At 43.5% G+C, this 17,931-nt stretch overlaps 1 protein-coding gene and 1 long non-coding RNA gene across 4 annotated transcripts in view; one reads left to right on the forward strand and one right to left on the reverse strand.

The window, feature by feature from the left end:
* Positions 1–909: 909 nt before the first annotated feature.
* LOC121490395 (NF-kappa-B-activating protein-like) lies at positions 910–2,425 on the reverse strand. Its single transcript, XM_041754033.1, is given in 2 exon segments — positions 910–1,645; positions 1,647–2,425. Coding segments are annotated over 2 exon segments (1,266 nt in total). The 5' UTR covers positions 2,340–2,425; the 3' UTR covers positions 910–1,072.
* Positions 2,426–7,704: 5,279 nt separating this feature from the next.
* Positions 7,705–17,931, forward strand: part of LOC121491949 — a 56,862-nt gene continuing 46,635 nt past the window's right edge. For 2 of the 3 annotated variants that reach the window (XR_005988080.1, XR_005988081.1), the window contains exons 1-3: positions 7,709–8,276; positions 8,972–9,059; positions 10,092–10,186. This is a non-coding gene — a long non-coding RNA (uncharacterized LOC121491949). Of the gene's footprint in view, positions 8,277–8,971; positions 9,060–10,091; positions 10,187–17,931 lie in introns of all 3 variants that reach the window. The other variant, XR_005988079.1, reaches the window with a different exon arrangement.

The following is a 17,931-nucleotide window of genomic DNA, read 5'->3' on the forward strand; positions in this document are numbered from 1 at the left end:
TGGAAGAAAAAAGATCATGAGAACTGCTAGTCCCAGAATTTTCCATTTCTCACTAAATTAAAAGTCAATAGTAGCCATAAAAAAGTGATAAAGTGAGGGGTTCTATACAAAATTGAACTGAATGACAGATGTAAAAAATAAACTGAAACGTTTAACAATGTTTAAAATGAAATATGCTTATTACATAAAGGACAGACTTAAAATATGTTTAATATCATTTTAGTTTCATCCTTTATAAAATGACTAAATTAAAACCAATGCTTCAATATATTTTTCCCTATTAAACTCCTAACCATAGTTGACTCCCACTCATTTCCAGTATTCAAATAATCATCTAAGCATAGCTTAGATGGAAATAATGTACTTACATTGGCACAGCAGTGCACTTCCAAATATTTTATATTTGAAGAACCATTTCTAAGTAACCTTTTAAGAATTTAAAACACTAACGTTCACATTTTCAACTCAGTAAGTCCGTGGGTTAGTTTGTTTTTTGGCTTCTTTGTTGGATTTGGGGTAGAGGTAGGGACAAAAACCAAAATACTTCCAGGGCAGACTATATGTTACACAAGTTAATATTCAAATTCCAGATTTGCTTTTTCAGCAATGCCTCCATCTTGTTAACAAAAGTGGCCTCCTGTATGTTTCTATCAAGTCCATTTATAACACATTCAACACAGAGGAATGATAATTTCCCACAAGTTCAGTTGGGGTGGGGGTGGGGGACGGGCATCATGTAGAGCTAATAGTAGCACTGTCCCATGGTATGAGAGTTAAGTTTCTTATCTTACTGACACTTTCTCTCAATGCCACCTCCCCAAGTACAATAAGATTTCATTCGTAATTTGGATTTTTAAACCAGAAAGTTATTATGATCAATCCAAAAATAACCCAAAGAACTTGCTAAAATTATACCAATAAGCAGCTTTTTATTGAAGGACTGAAAGAATTAAATAGAAGGCACAGTAGCACTGTAAAGCTTTTTCAGGTCATAATCTTTTTGTATGTATATATAGAACCCAGACTTTCTTTTTTTGTTGTTAAAAATGTCTGCTTAACAATCAGAAAATCCTTATTTGTCATCTTTCCCTTTAGTTTTTCTGTATACCATCTCTCGAAAACTGGCCAGAATCTTGTTTTCTCTCTTTCGCCTCTCTTCTTGGTTAAAGGACGCCAGGGCTCTCTTCTCATCAGCACTATAGATCTGGTTCTCTTTCCGCAGTCGCACGGCCTCCATTCGGCGATGCCTGCTACCACTCATTACATAACCCGAGCATTCAAATGATGCAATTTCTTCACTTGTCAAGCCAATTTCACCTCTTCTTGGGATACGTTTCCCAGCTTTTACATATTCAGCCATAGCTGCACCCTCACCAGGTAACAGAGCATGGCCATAGTTCAAAGGTTTATCATCCTGAGAGGCAAGTGTTTTTGGAGCCTCTGGGCCAATTAAATCTGAGGGTTCTTCAGGCTTTGATCGATCCTTCCAGGGATTCTCCAGAAACTCTTCCTGGGAATCTTTAGAGCTTGGATCACTGGAATCTTTTCTACTCTTCTTAGATTTCTTTTTCTTGTATTTCTTCGATCTATGTTTCTTCTTCTTTTCCTTTTTCTTGGCTTTCTTTGATCTTCTTTTTGTATCTTCATTCACTGGAGTCTGTGTCAGAGTCAGAGTCACTGTCACTGTCATCAGAATACTTCTTGTGTTTTCTTTTAGAGGATTTTTTCTTTCTCCTTTTCTTGGACCTTTCTTTCGAATGACCAGACTTCTTCTTCTTCTTCTTTTCTTCTTCTGAAGTAGAAGCTGAAGTGCTGCTTTTCTTTGGCTCATCATCCTCTACTGGTGTGTGTTCATCAGAGTCTGGTTCTGGATTCTTTGGAGAAAGTCCCCATACTTCAGGAGCTCCCAATTCTCCAATCCTTTCTCTCTCACTTAATCTCTTCTGCCGCAGGCTCTCCTCCCTCTCCTTGTCCAGAAGGCTAGGCCACGGCTTGTCACTTCCGTAGGGACGCGAGTAGCCGCCATAATACGCAGTCGAGGAGGCAGAAAAGAAGGGGTTGCCCCGCGGCGCAGAGGGCCGCTCCCGGGAGCGGGATCTGGAGCGGGATCGGTAGGACTGGTTTCGGGACCCTTGGCTGAAGCCACCCAGCTGATGGCTGAGACCATTCCGGTCCCCAGAGCGAGAGCAGGAGTGCGAGCGAGAGCTCGAGCGCGAGCGGCGGCCCCGCGGGGAGCGGGCGGATCTGCTGGGCTTAGGGCTCTTTGACGAGCTGTGACGCTTCGACCCGGAGCCCGAGGCCTCCCTCTCTGGGCTGCGGGAACCCGACACTGGAGCCATCACAGGCACTGGGTCCCCTAAGCCGCTAGAGAAGCGGGCGCCCTCGCGAGCCTCGGGAGATCTCGGTTGGTTTAGGTCCCCAGACCCGCCGTGGCGCCGCCACCCTAACCTCTCACATTGGCTTTAACAACAAAGAAAGATGACAGGATTCAGTGGCTGAATGATGGCATCGAGGATGCAGGTTCATTCTACTTTGCTCTGCCATCCACGGTTTTGGCTTTAACCCACTTATCTTTATTGTTGTGCTACAATTGCCAGTGGTACTGGGAACTCTGCACTTCTTCATTCACAACTTAACGGAGAAGAAAGAGCCTGCCTTTCCATGGCATTAAAGATTAAGGAAGTCTATTTCCCAGAGCCCTCAACAAGACTCTCCTTGAATCTCATTGACCCAAGCTGACTTAGGTTTGTCCATCCCTGAACCAAGCATTGACAAGGAGGTAAATTGCCATAGTTTAGATTAAGTGGGACATGTTGGGGAGTCAGTCACTGCCCAGGAAAATTCAAAACTTAGACTCTGCTATTAAGAAGGTTAAATCTAGGGGATCCCTGGGTGGCTCAGCAGTTTGGCACCTGCCTTTGGCCCAGGGCATGATCCTGGAGTCCTGGGATCGAGTCCCACATGGGGCTTCCAACATGGAGCCTGCTTCTCCCTCTGCCTGGGTCTCTGCCTCTCTCTCTACGTCTATCATAAATAAATAAATAAATAAATAAATAAATAAATAAATCTTTTTTTTAAAAAAAGGTTGAATCTAGGTCAAAACCAAATTTTCTTTCTTTTTTTAAAGATTTTATTTTTTTAAATTTTTATTTATTATTTTATTTATTATTATTTATTTTTATTTATTTATGATAGTCACACACACACAGAGAGAGAGAGAGAGAGAGAGAGGCAGAGACATAGGCAGAGGGAGAAGCAGGCTCCATGCACCGGGAGCCCAATGTGGGATTCGACCCTGGGTCTCCAGGATCGCGCCCTCGGCCAAAGGCAGGCGCTAAACCGCTGCGCCACCCAGAGATCCCAAAGATTTTCTTTATTTATTCACAACAGACATAGAGAGAGAGAGGCAGAGACATAGGCAGAGGGAGAAGCAGGCTCCATGCAGGGAGCCCGAATGGGACTTGATCCAGGACCCCAGGATCATGCCCTGAGCCGAAGACAGATGCCCAACCGCTGAGCCACCTAGGCGTCCCTCAAATTTTCTTTCTTAAAGACACAAAATATACTAGGGGTAGACCATGACTAGGTGATATTTTGAGACATTAATTTACACATGATCATTGCTCCCTGTCTTCCGTTTCCCTACTCAAGTGGAGAGATAATTTGATACTTCTTTACCTAAGGGTGAGATACTTGAAATACATTTCCTGCACTTTCTCCAGCTTTAGTTTCTTTCTCTAACCTTAATATTTTTAGAGAAATTATTGGATTTAGGGAAAGAAACAAAAGGGACTGTGACTTGTGGGTGTACACAGCGTCTCAGAGAAGCAGGGCCTTTTCCCTAAGAAGGAGATTCACTCTGGCTGATAAGAGAAGAGAGTGAGGTTCGGTCCAAAGCAAGAAGTACCATTCACTTGTGGAAGCGCCTTGGGGAGGTGGCAAGACTCAAAAGAGTGACAGCTGCATTGTGTGCTTAGGCAGATGAGACCCTGGGTGACTTCATATAAGACTGTGTCTCACTTCCTCCCATAGCAGGAAGGCAGTAGAGATTCACCAGATATAAAGAGCATGTAGACTGGGATGGCAGACATTTAAGAGGATACCCATGCAGATAGAAGACTTGATTTTTTTTGCTCTAGGGGTTGTCTCCCTGACTCTATCATTAACAGTTAAGGTGTTTGCTTGATTTTTTTTAAATTTGTGGACTGAGATTCAGATCTGCTCCAATATTACATTTTAGTTTCCTTCATGTTACAATTATAACTTTTCTTGTATAGCTTTTGTATTTTCCTGAAGTTTTAAATTGCCTTTTCTTAGGCAATTCTGTCTTCAATTTGAAGGCAGAGTGAATCTCCTTTTCTTATTTACCCATTCAGCCTCTTAATCAAATTAGCTCCACACATTTTTGTTTTGCTTTGTTTTGATTTTAAGCAGGGAAGTAATGTGATCTAAGTTTTGGAAAGGGGCTCTGTGGAGACTGAAATGAGGGGGCAATGGTGGAAGCAAGGGAACAATTACATAATCCAAGCAAGAAATAATGGTAGTGTAGGTCAGAGAGGTGGTAGTGAGGATGATAAGAATGGATGAAATCAGTATATAATTTGGAGGCAGAACCATTGAAGGATTTTAATGAGTTACTCTGTCAAAAAGAATTTATTATGCTTCTACTATGTGCCAGGTGTAGTTCTATTTTTTTTTCTTTTTTTTTCTTTTTTTTTTAAAGCAAGGGGCTTCTTTTTTTTTTTTTTTTTCAATTTTTACTTATTTATGATAGTCACACACACACACAGAGAGAGAGGGGCAGAGACATAGGCAGAGGGAGAAGCAGGCTCCATGCAGCACCGGGAGCCCGACGTGGGATTCGATCCCGGGTCTCCAGGATCGCGCCCTGGGCCAAAGGCAGGCGCCAAACCACTGCGCCACCCAGGGATCCCCCAGGTGTAGTTCTAGATGTTGGGGTTAGGGTGGTAGAGGAGACTGAGTCCTTGCCTCCAAGCAATTTATATTCTGATGGGGTGGAGCTATAGGGAAATAGACAAATAAAAAAATGAATGAAATAATTTCATAAGCTGATAAATGCCATTAAGAAGAGAAAATTTAGTAATGTAATAGATGACCAGGGAGGTTGTTTACCTTTTTTTTTAAGCCAATGTTATTGAGATAAAATAGATATTAAACAAAGTGAATGTTTTTTAACTATAAAGTTGGGGACACCTGGGTGGCTCAGTGGTTGAACGCCTGTCTTTGACTCAGGTCATGATCCTGGGATTCTGGGATCGAGTCCCGCCTCAGGCTCCCCATGGGGAGCCTGCTTCTCCCTCTGCCTATGTCTCTGCCTCTTTCTCTGTGTCTCTCATGAATAAAGAAATAAAATCTTAAAAAAAAAAAAGCCCTCATAAAGTTTGATGAGTTTTGACTTATAAATATACCTGTGCAACCACCATCCACCATCAGTCCAGATATAGAACATTTATCTCATCCCCAAATCTCCCTGGCGCCTCCTTGTAGTTTATTTTCCTTACTTTCTGCCAGGGTTCCAGATGAATGCTGATGTGCCTGGTGTCCCTATAGATTTGCTTTAAAGCTACTTTCTTTTTTTATTTCTTTAAAAAAATTTTTTTTAATTTAAATTCAATTTAGTTAACATACATTAGTTAAACAATTTAGTTAACATACTATTAGTTTTGGGGGTAGAATTTAGTGATTCATCAGTTGCATATAATACCCCGTGCTCATTACATCAAGTGCCCTCCTTAATGCCCATCTCTCAATTACCCCATCTCCCATCCACCTCCCCTTCCCTAAATTTATTTCCTATAGTTAAGAGTTTTTTATGGTTTACCTCTCTCTCTACTTTTATCTTATTTTATTTTTTCTACTCTTCTCCTATGTTCATCTATTTTATTAAATTCCACTTATGAAGGGTCCCTGGGTGGCTTAGTGGTTGAGCGCCTGCCTTCGGCTCAAGTCATAATCCCAGGGTCCCAGGATCGAGTCCTACATCAGCCTCCCCACAGGAAGCTTGCTTCTCCCCCTGCCTGTGTCTCTGCCTCTCTCTGTGCCTTTCATGAATAAATAAATAAAATCTTTTTTTTAAATTCCATGTATGCATGAAATTATATGGTATTTGTCTTTCTCTGACTGACTTATTCTGCTTAGCATAATACCCTCTACTTCTAGCCACGTTGTTGCAAATGGTAAGATTTCTTTTTTTATTTAAAATTTTATTTATTTGAAAGTGAGAGAGATCATGAGCAGGGAGAGGGGCAGAGGGGGCAGCAGACTCCCCACTGAGCAAGGAGCCCAATGCAGGGCTCCACCCAGGACCCTGGGATCATGACCTAGGCCAAAGGCAGAAGCTTAACCAACTGAGCTGCCAGGTGCCCTGCAGATGGCAAGATTTTATTCTTTTTGATGGCTGAGTAATAATCCATTGTATATATACAACACATCTTCTTTATCCATTCATCTGGTGATAGACATCTTGGCTCTTTCCATATTTTGGCTATTTGAACATTTCTGCTGTAAACATTGGGGGGGGGTGTGCCCCTTTGAATTCTTGAGATAAATACCTAGTAGTACAATTGCCGGGTTGTGGGGTAGCTCAATTCTTAGCTTTGTGAAGAACCTCCATACTGTTTTCTGCAGGGGCCGCACCAGTTTGCAGTCCCATTGACAGTGTAAGAGGGTTCCCCTTGAGGCTACTTATTTTTGGAGAAGATCACTTTTTGCTGCCATTGGGGAATTAATTGGAATGAACCTAGTTGGAGGGGCATGAGAGGAGCAAGACTAGACATGATGAGAGAAGTATACCAATAAAATAATAGAAATAATTAGCATTTATTGGACATTACTCAGTCCCAAGCATGGAGTGTTTTAAGTGTTTAGTGTTTTAATTTTAATTTAATCTCTATGACAAGCCCTGTGAGGTTACCCCTATTTTATAGAGGAGCAAACAAGGGTTCGGAGAAGTTAAGTCATTTGCACAAGATTACACAGCTAGTAAGTGGCAGTCGGGATTCCAGTCCACACACAATGCAATAGCACCATTTACGTAGTACTTACTACATGCCGGGCACTGTGCTAAGCACCTTAATATTCACCTTCATAGGTATTATTCCAGTTTTAATGAGGAGGAAACTAGAGGCCAGAGTGAATAAGTACATACCCTATAAGCAACTGGCAGAGCAGGTCCTTCTAGTTTTAAAATCCTATTCCTTGATGTGTCGTTGTTTATTTCAGCCCAGGGAGCGTCCCTGTAAGCACACACCTGCTGCAGGGTTTTCTGGCCAGCAGCTGCGGTGTGGCTCGCTTCTGCTCCCTTGAACCTTCTGAAACCTCCCCTAACCAGCCTTGCTTGGGCCTCTCTTCCAGCTCTTTCTCTGCGAAGGCAGAGAAGCTTCTGTCATCTGCAGGCCTCCCCTTCCATAGGACGGCCCTGCCCTTCCCCTGAGGCCCAGCAGGCTCTCCAGTGAACCCCACAGGGGAGGTGGGAAAAGAGAGAGCGATCCAGAGTCTCAGGGGGCTGGCTGGTCACTGAAGTACTGCCTGGCCAGACCATTTAAAACATTCTTGAACAACAAAAGTATAAATACCGCGTCTGGACCAGGACCAGAACAAACGATACAGAGAATTTTAATGCCAAACTTGGAACAACAAACAAAATGTTTCTTTGGGAATTTCTGACAGAGGAGCACGCCATATAAGGATTTTTAAAATTGTTTGTGTGTTTTTTTTTTTTTAATTGTGTTTTTTTTAGTAGTCGGGGCAAGTTTCAACCAGGATATGAAAATGAACTGGAAGCAAACAACCTCAAAGGCAGAAATGAGACTCTCCTTGGAAATCTTGCATAATCCACCGTCTTGTGTAATTTCAAGAGGGCTTCGAAATAAGGAGAAAATAAATGCCAACTCTCCTAAGCTTGCCAGGAAAGGAAAGGTCTGAATTTCTCCTTCTACTGAAGAAGGAGGAGGACCCTCCCCATCCCCGTGAGACTCCACCATCTTCCCCACCAGTACCAGGAGAGGCAGCTGATGGGTGGGCCACCTCCAAGACAACAACGACTTAATTGTGATGTGTGATGAGGGCTTTGGGAACCTGCTGGCCAGGCAGCGGGACCTGTGAGGCTTGAGGGTGCTGGCTGCGTGTCAGAAGGAGAAGGTCCAGCAGCTGAGAGGCCAGACATCAGAGAGGCTCGAGTCTGTGGTCCTGGACGTCACCAAGACAGAGAGCATGATTGGAGCACCCAGTGGGTGAAGGAGTATGTGAGGACAGAGGTATGATATAAGATAAATTTCTCGGGGGATCCCTGGGTGGCGCAGCGGCTTGGCGCCTGCCTTTGGCCCAGGGCACGATCCTGGAGACCCGGGATCGAGTCCCACGTTGGGCTCCGGGTGCATGGAGCCTGCTTATGTCTCTGCCTCTCTCTCTCTCTCTCTCTCTCTCTCTCTCTCTCTCTCTCTGTGACTATCGTAAATAAAATAAATAAAAATTAAAAAAAAAGATAAATTTCTCTTAATCTAGATGTCCTCTTATTCCAGGTACTGATCCCATGAGAAGATGACAGCAGCCTACTAAATAAGAGAGAGATACTATTAAATTATAAAATTTACCCTTAATTATCTACTTTGACCACAAGGAACAATGATCTGGATCCAAAATATGTAGCCATGGCCATATAAACATGCTTCATTAGGTAAAAATAATTTAATAGTAAGTCATCTTTGTATAGCACTTCATAATTTTACAAAATTCTTTTTTTAAATATTTTATTTATTCATGAGAGACACAGAGAGAGAGGCAGAGACATAGGCAGAGGGAGAAGCAGGCTCCCTGCGGAGCCCGATGTGGGACTCGATCCCAGGACCCCTGAGCCAAAGGCAGACGCTCAATCACTGAGCCACCCAGTGCCCCTCATTTGAACATTTTTGAATGGGTCTTGCTTGTCCACTTACAAGGTCTTTGCCCACAGGTCTTGCACATGCTGGTGCAATGGAACGGATGAGAGTTGGAGTCTGGTTACCTGCAAAACATCCTGGCTGCAGTCTGTGCAACCTCAGGTAAGTCATCTAACCCCTCAATGATCCAATGTCTTTTTCAGTAAAGTAGGAATAATAGCACCTCCCTAAAGGGCTATGGTAAAGCATCCATGAGGTGATGTACATAAAACCTTTGAAAAGGAGAGATGGAGTCAAATAAAGGAGCTGGCAAGTTGAGTCACAGGCCAAGCTAGAGAATGAGTACTCTTTCTTCTGGGCAATGGGGAGCAGTAGCAGTTTCTGGAAGAAGGTGGTTCTTTTCTTGGTCTTTCCCAAATTTCATTTGTCCATTCTGAATCCACCTAATTTCTTGGACTTTGTCTACTGGCAGTGTCCCGCAGAGTCTCACTGTGAACTAGAAAAACAAGGAAACCATTGACAAGTAGCTGCAATAGTAAGCGCCTGGAAAACAAGGAGGGGGGACAAGACAGAGGAGGACCTAGGGTGCCTCTTTATAGAGGCTCAGACCTGGAAGCAGGAGCCCGAAAGAACCTCCCCTCCCATGGCAGAGAGGCTTCCGTAGGTCCTGGGACTTCTCACATTGGCTTCTGTTCTCCTTTACATGAAGAAAGAGAAGTTTGGGGACGGGTGGCTCAGTGGTCGGGTGTCTGCCTTCGGCTCAGGGTGTGATCCGGGGTCCCGGGATCGAGTCCCACATGGGGCTCCCTGCATGGAGCCTGCCTCTCCCTCTGCCTGTGTCTCTGCCTCTCTCTTTGTGTCTCTCATGAATAAATAAATAAAATTTTAAAAAGAAAGAAAAAGAAATTTGCCAATCATAACCATCCTGCCCAGGTATATACTGGTCTCCTTGTTGCTCAGCAGGAAAATGCTCCAGATATTAAGGCTGGATAAAAATCTCTCTCTCTCTCTCTCTCTCTCTCTCTCTCTCTCTCTCTCTCTCTCTCTCTCTCTCCTCTCTCTCACTCTCTCTTCCCCTTCCCTTGTCCCTCCTTCTCATTCTTTACTTCTGAATGGTTAATGGATACATTTGGAAATAACTGCCACACTCTACAGCCTCTGGATTGCATACAACAGATCATATTCTTATTGCAGGATTCAGTTTCAGCTGCATGCCACAGACGCCAAAATTAACAGTGGATTACGCAAGACAGATATTTCTTTCTTCCCTTGTGGAAAAACCTGGCATGGTATGTATGGTATCTTCTCTCTATTGATTTGTCAGGGGCTCAGATGTTTTTAGGCTTCCTGCTCTGCTATCCTACAGTCCAAGATGGCTCTAGGCAGTGGAACGGGGAAAGGACAGGTCTCTATCCCGTAAGGGCAGAGCACAGATGTTTTGCACATCTTGCTCGTGCTCACATACCTTGGCCAGAACTTAGTCACATTGTCAGAAGCTACAAGGCAGGCTGAAATTGTGGCTCTCATTCTGAGTAGCCAGGCATTCAGCTAAAAATCCAATTATCGTGGACAAAGGGGAGAATGTATGTTGTGGGAAAGCTGGCAGTCTCTGCCACACAGAATAAGTCAATTCTCTTGGAGGATCTTCAGCAACAGCTTCTTCCTTTATGTAGTCTTTGGTGTGTGATGGGTTTAATAATTACACTCCTGAATCTATGGGTCAAATGATTGGAATGTCTCTAGGAGGCTCCAGGAATTCTTTTCTTAGGTACTCAGCTCTCTCTTAACAGCAGAGAAGTGAGAAGAGTTTGGAGACATTTCTTAGAATCAATTAGCTTTGGTCTTCAGGTTGATTGCTTTGCAGGATAGAGATCCTTACCTTTTGTTTTAAAATAGTTTTGTTGAGGTATAATTGACAAAATTCACTTCTTAAATTTTATGTAAGTGTACAGTTCCATATTTTTTTACTCACTTTATACTATTTGTACAACCATCACACAATCCAGTAATAAAAATAAATTTCTTCATCCAGAATGTTCTCTTGTGCCTAAAGTCAGTTCCCACTTTCACCGATGTACTTTCCATCTCTATAGAGACCACCTTTTCTGGAAATCCTGTATAAATGGAATTATACAACATGTAGTCTTTTGTGTCTGGCTTTTTTTTACTTAGAATAATGTTTTGGGGCTTATCCATGCTGCTGCATAGCTCAATAGTTCATTCTTTTTTATTGCTGAGGTGTATTCTATAATGCGGACATACCACATTGTATCCATTAACCAGTGGTGGACACTTGGATTGCCTCCAGTTTGGAACTAATGTAAATAATGCTATTGTGAAATTCAAATAGGCTTCATGTGAACACATGCTTTCATTTCACTTAGGAGTGGAACTGCTGTATCGTATGATATGTTTAACTTTTTAAGAAACTGCCAAACTGTTTTCTAAAGACTATGTCATTATACATTCCCCCCAGCAATGTATGAGAGCTCTGTTTTCTCTACATCCTCACCAACCCTTAGTATACCCAGTCTTTTAGATTACAGTCATGCCAATATGCATGCAGTGGGATCCCTTTATGTTTTTTTTTTAGGTTTTATTTATTTATTCATGAGAGAAAGAGAGGCAGAGACACAGGGAGAGGGAGAAGCAGGCTCCATGTGGGGAGGCCGACGTGGGACTCGATCCCGGGTCTCAGGATCAGGCCCTGGGCTGAAGGCAGCGCTAAACCGCTGAGCCACCCAGGCTGCCCCCCTTTATGGTTTTAATTTACATTTCCCTGATAATTAATGATATTGAGCACACAAAAAGTTATAAATCTTCCTCTAAGCACAGCTTTAGCTGCATCCTATAAATTTTTTTTTGTTTTTTGTTTTTCGTTTTGTTTATATTTTCATTCAACTCAAGATCCTTTCTAATTTCCCACGTGATTTTTTCCTTCAACCTAGGGATTACTCATACCTGTCTTGTTTAATTCCAAACATTTGGAGGGCTTTCAAATTTTTTCTTGCTGTTGAATTCCAATTTAATTTCTCTTGTTGCTCTTTCTTCATTTATTGTCATTTAATAAGTTAAAAGAGTTTCCAGTATACCATTTTTTAAAAGATTTATTTATTTATTCATGAGAGACACAGATTGAGAGGAGAGACAGAGACATAGGCAGAGGGAGAAGCGGGCTCCTCGCAGGGAGCCCGATGCAGGACTCGATCCCGGATCTGGGGATCACAACCTGAGCCAAAAGGCAGGCGCCCAACCGCTGAGCCACCCAGGCATCCCTAGTATACCATTTTAATTCCATTAATTTTTAAAGACTTTTAAAAATGCTATTTCCTAAATAATTAGAGCAGCGGTTCTCAACTGTGGGCAATATTCTTCCCCTATTCCTGCTAAAGGATATCCAGAAATGTCTGGAGACGTTTTTCATTGTCACAGCCTGGCAGGGCATTCAGAGGTCAATCGCTTGTCAAATTAGCCTGGGTTTTAGCTTTCAGCTTGGCTCCCACCTTCTCCCCACCATGTGAGTAGTGCTCCAAGCCAGCTGCCTGTGTATGGGGAGCTTAGTCCAGCCTTTCTGTGGCTCTCTTACTTCCAGGACCTCACTGCTAAATTTCTGGCTGGTCTGCTGCTTGCCTCAAGTGGGGTCATAAGCTGAGGTTAGAAGAGCTATGAGTTTTCCCTGTTCCTGTCCTACCAAGTTTGCTGCTTTGCTGATAATGCTGCGGTGTCTTTCTGTCTTCAACCTGAAATGAAGCCTGCCCCCTCAGGCCGCAAAGATGCTAATTTTCCGGGCAGCTCTGCCAGTCAAGCCTGTTGAGCTCCAGTGGGGAATGGGAGGGAATGGCCCCAGGCAAAGAGGTCACTAATTCCTGCTGATCTCATTTGAAGAGCTAAAGATTTTTCATGAATAAATGATTCTCAATTTGTTGTTTACCTTTGGTTAATTTGTTTCTGACAGTTTTGTCCAATTTTACACTTGCTTTTGGAGGAAAGGATTTGTTCATCTCTTCATTCCATAGTTGGAAGTTCCCCCACTACTTCGGAGTTAAAGTTTGCATCCTGAAACCTGGCAACTTTAGAGCAGCACCTTCACCTCCAAAAGGGTAAATAGTGTCCTTAGGGAAAATCTGGGTCTTTGTGAGTTAGGGACAAATGGGGGTAGGCAGGGCTAGGTAGGGGCCCATGGAAGTAGGCTCACAAAAATCCCCAAATGCTGAGGTGTAAGGAAACCAGAGATAAAGGAACAAGCCAGAGCACCCTGCCCTAAGGTGTGTGTGGGGAAGGTGTCTTATTAGGAGAGTCATCTGTGACAGACAAAGAATAACCAGATCCCAAAGAAGAAGTAAGGCCTTAAAGACGTTACCACTAGTCCTTACTCCATGGTGATATCAGTAGATAATGTTAAAAGGATTTAGTTTCGCTGGTTGGCTTCCAATAAAAGACCAATCATACAAACCCTCAGTGGCAACCTGTTGGGACCCCTTTCACTCCTGAGAGCTTTCTCTGTATCTTAAACTTCCATCCTTCACTCACTCTCCTGTGTCCGTGAGATTCATTCTTCGACTCCGTGAGACAAGAACCAAGCACTCTTGTATCATGCGTTTAGTTTTCTGAAAACTAAAGGTAGTTCTTTTTTTTTTTAAATAAATTTTTATTTCTATCTAAGTCGTTTTATTTTTTTAAAGGATTTATTTATTTATTTATTTATTTATTTATTTATTTATTTATTTATTTATTTATGAGAGACACAGAGAGAGAGAGGGGGTGGGGGCAGAGACACAGTGGGAGAAGCAGGCTCATGCAGGGAGCCCGATGTGGGACTCGATTCTGGGACTCCAGGATCATGCCCTGGGCATGAGGCAAGCGCTAAACCAATGAGCCACCCAGGGATCCCTAGAAGTTCTTTGAAAACTGTAGTCCCTCTTCTACCAACAATCAAGTACATTTTTGGTGATGGGGGGGCAAAGGGAGAGGGAGAGAGAGCGCCTTAAAGGCGGAGCCCAACACAAGGGCTTGATCTCACGACTCTGAGCTGAAATCCAGTTGGAACACTTAAGTGACTGAGCCACCCAGACGCCCTAGGCAAGTATTTTTGACCTTTGGTTCAAAACAACTGATTCTGAGCCCCAACCAGGGCTCTGATCCAAGTGATGTGATTTTTTTGGAGTAGTGTTGTTGGGGCCCAGAGCCAAAGCAAGAAAGAATTCTTGAGACATCTTGGTTGTAAAAAAGTGGTTTTACTGAAGCATGGGGACAGGACCCACGGGCAGGAAGAGCTGCTGTACCCCCTCCCCCTCCAAGTTGTGAGGAGCAATTGATTAGATTCTTTGGGGTTGGGGGAAGTAATGATAAGGGAAGTTCCAAAAAGATTTTCATATGCTAAAGGAGACCCTGAAGATCCTAGAGGACTTGCTATAGTCAAGCTAAGGTGGTTTTTCCCTCTAAGCAAGACATTCACATTAAGACAGTTGGGAGCTTCCTGGAGGAACCTTTTACTCTGTCTGCCTCAAATATTTGTCAATGGGCTGCAGGTTATAAGGACATTTAATTTTACCTACGTTTCCTTCTGCTTTGTTTCTCACATCACAGGTAGCACAAGCCCCTCAACTGGCTGGTTTAATACCCAAGGAACTAGCTTCCTAAAGTTTTATATTTTAACTTGTTGGTTTCCCCCATTGACCCATCTTCCCCTATGTGTGTGTGTGTGTGTGTGTGTGTGTGCGCGCACACACACACACACACACACACACACATGATGTAGGAAAAGACGGTAGGGTTCTGATCAGGGAACACAGGGCTAGCTGAGGACAAGGCACGAGCTTGGGGCAGCACATGGACAAGTCCCAAAGGGACATTCCTCTATGGACTCAACTGCCTCAATGTTCGTACTTTGTTAAGAGCAGAAGGCGATTCTAGCCCGACCCCCAGAAGCCTGTAAGTCTACTTTAACATATAAAAATTCCTTTAGGGATCCCTGGGTGGCGCAGCGGTTTGGCGCCTGCCTTTGGCCCAGGGCGCGATCCTGGAGACCCGGGATCGAATCCCACGTCGGGCTCCCGGTGCATGGAGCCTGCTTCTCCCTCTGCCTGTGTCTCTGCCTCTCTCTCTCTCTCTCTCTCTCTCTCTCTCTGTGACTATCATAAATAAATAAAAATTTAAAAAAATTCCTTTAGAAATTTCCTTTATCTCTAAACCCCCAAGATGCATTTTGGCAATCATCCCCCAAGCACATGGTCCACTGATACACATCGGAAGGGTCTCATGATTCATGTTTTATTAAATGGTAATAAGTGACTTTTCCCCAACAATAGCCAGCTACCTCAAGGTCCTGGAAACCTTGCTTCCTAAATTCCTTAGAGAATACACTATCCTCAAACCCCTCCCAACTCCCTGGTCACCCCTCAGCCACCACTCACAGGCCTGGGACAGCAGCTCTTCCTGCCCCCAGGGTCCTGTCCCCCTTGCTTTAATAAAACCACCATTTTGCACCAAAGAAGTCTCAAGAATTCTTTCTTGGTCATTGGCTCTGGACCTCACCTATATTTCAAAACTTCATCAGGTCTGGTTATTCTTTTTTGGTCATAGGTGATTGTCACAAGATAAAGATCACCCCCCCCACTCCCAACACCTAGGGCCGGGTGGTCTGGTTTATTCCCCTATCTCTGGTTTCCTTACACTACACATCTTGGGAATTCTTGCGAGCCTGATCACACAGCCTCTTACCTATCTCCTTTCCCTACCCAGTCCTGCCTGTTCCTTACTCAGTATGCTTGGAGGATGATTCTTAATGAGTATCTTGGGCAGGGAGCAGGGGGTGGTGGTGGAATGGAGCCTCCAAAGGAATTTCTGTATGTTTAAAGTAGACTCACAGCATCCTGGAGGGTCAGGCTAAGACCCTCAAAGTGTCAATACCAAGGTGCCCCGATGTAGGCCCTGGATGAGGCTCTGAAGACATTCTCTTCCAAGTGCCAAAAGTCCAGGGCCATACCTTATTCATTCATTCAACTGGTTTGTGTTGAAGCACGTACTGGAGCCCAGTTCTATGCTGGGGGCTGTGGATATGATGGTGAACATGCCACAGTTCCCACCCTCGAGGAACTTTTAGTATCTAGGGAGCAGACAGAAATAAGCTTTTATATTAAAGTGTAGGGGGGCAGCCTGGGTGGCTCAGCAGTTTAGCGCCTCCTTCAGCCTAGGGCCTGATCCTGGAGACCCGGGATTGAGTCCCATGTTGGGCTCCCTCTGTCTGTATCTCTGCCTCTCTCTCTCTCTGTGTGTCATGAATAAATAAATAAAATCTTAAAAAAATAAAAAATAAAAAAATAAAGTGTAGGGGTTCCTGGGTGGCTCAGTGGTTGAGCATCTGCTTTGGCTCAGGGCATGATCTCCAGGTCCTGGGATCGAGTCCCACATTGGGCTCCTCTCAGGGAGCCTGCTTCTCCCTCTGCCTGTGTCTCTGTCTCTCTCTCTGTGTCTCTGGTGAATAAATAAATAAAATCTTCCATAAAAAAAAATATATATATATATATTAAAGTGTGATGAACTCAATGACAGAGGTACAGACTGTTAAGGGGAACTCCTATAAGATGGGAACACTTAGTCTAGACCAAGTAGGGGATCAGAGAAGGCTTCTTGGAAGCAGGAATGTCTGAACCAAGTCGAAAGAATGAGTTGAGTTGGGCAGGTAGCTAGTTGACACTGTATTGTTCACAGATGTTCCAACTGAGTCAAGTTTAACTCAACTTTCCACCCACTCATCTTACTTCTAGATCGCCCTCTGCCTCCTTGCTTCACCCTATCTATGTAATTTGCTTTGTGATCTTCCAGGAATGCCAGCTGACTTTCATATTTATTGGAGGCAGATAGATTTAGAAAGATCAGTATGCAGCAGTTAAAACAATCTTTGACCTGATGATTGAGAAACAAAATCCCTATTTCCTGGCAGCATCTGAGCATGTTGTGTAAAACCAGTTGACAGACCATCTAAGGAAGAGATTCATGCCCTTCATGAAGGCTGGACTAGATAGCCCTGAAATTCTAGTTCTGGTCTACTATTGATTAATTGGGTGATGTCAGGCAAGTTTCTTAACATCTCTGGGCTTCCTTGTTTGTTTGTTTGTTTGTTTCTTTTAGCGTAAAGAGAGGGGTAAGTCAGTCCTCAGTTACCTTCCTCCTCTAACATGAAGTGAATTTGGTTATTTTGCAAAGCTAACTAGAAATGATCTAGAATGGGTGGTGTCATGAAAAGCAAGCCAGATCCCTACTCAAAGGAGAAAGCATCTACCTCCAGTGCCAGGGTAGGGTTTAGGAATGGAACTCAAGGGCTGGCAATCTACCCCCAGCAGCTCCGAGTCTTACCCCATACTTTTTTCTCAGAGGTCTCTTTCTTGCATGTTGTTGAAGAAGACTTCCATTGCGTCCCTGTAGATTGTACCTATTCATAAATGTTACTGATTGAAGCAAATCAATCTGTCCATAGGGACAGACAGCAAGAGGCAGATATTGACTGTTTCATATCCCCACACTCACTACTCTATCAAGTTATGGTACACACTCTTTCTCACTAACTTTCTTGGAAGAACCCCTGTGTCTAACTGGAACTAGGAAAAACCTATAGTAAAGTGAGGTAGACCCACTCTATGGTCTCCTAAAGGGGTCCAGATGCTATATGGAAGTTTATGCTAAATGCACTGGTGACCAATATAACGTCAAGTCCTGACAAATCCCACAACAGATATGAATACAAAGATGTTAAGTAAGCTTGAAGATGCAACTCAACATTTCCGGTTTCTAATTTCTAGTTTTAGGATAAATGGCTTTCCTATTGACAGTCCTGCTGGGAGTGAAAAATGGTAGACAACCTTTTCATTCAGCATAAGCTCAGAGTTCTGATATGATCCAGGGAGCAGGGGAGGAGTAGCCCAAGAATGTGAGACATCCATAGCCAATAGCACGTGTTGGGGGGTAGAGGGAATGGACAAGCAATGTCAGGTTGGTTTTCATACCTTTTGGGGAAAATTAAATGTGAATGGCTGAG

The sequence above is a fragment of the Vulpes lagopus genome, chromosome 5 (genome assembly GCF_018345385.1).
Source record: "Vulpes lagopus strain Blue_001 chromosome 5, ASM1834538v1, whole genome shotgun sequence".
Lineage (NCBI taxonomy): Eukaryota > Metazoa > Chordata > Mammalia > Carnivora > Canidae > Vulpes > Vulpes lagopus.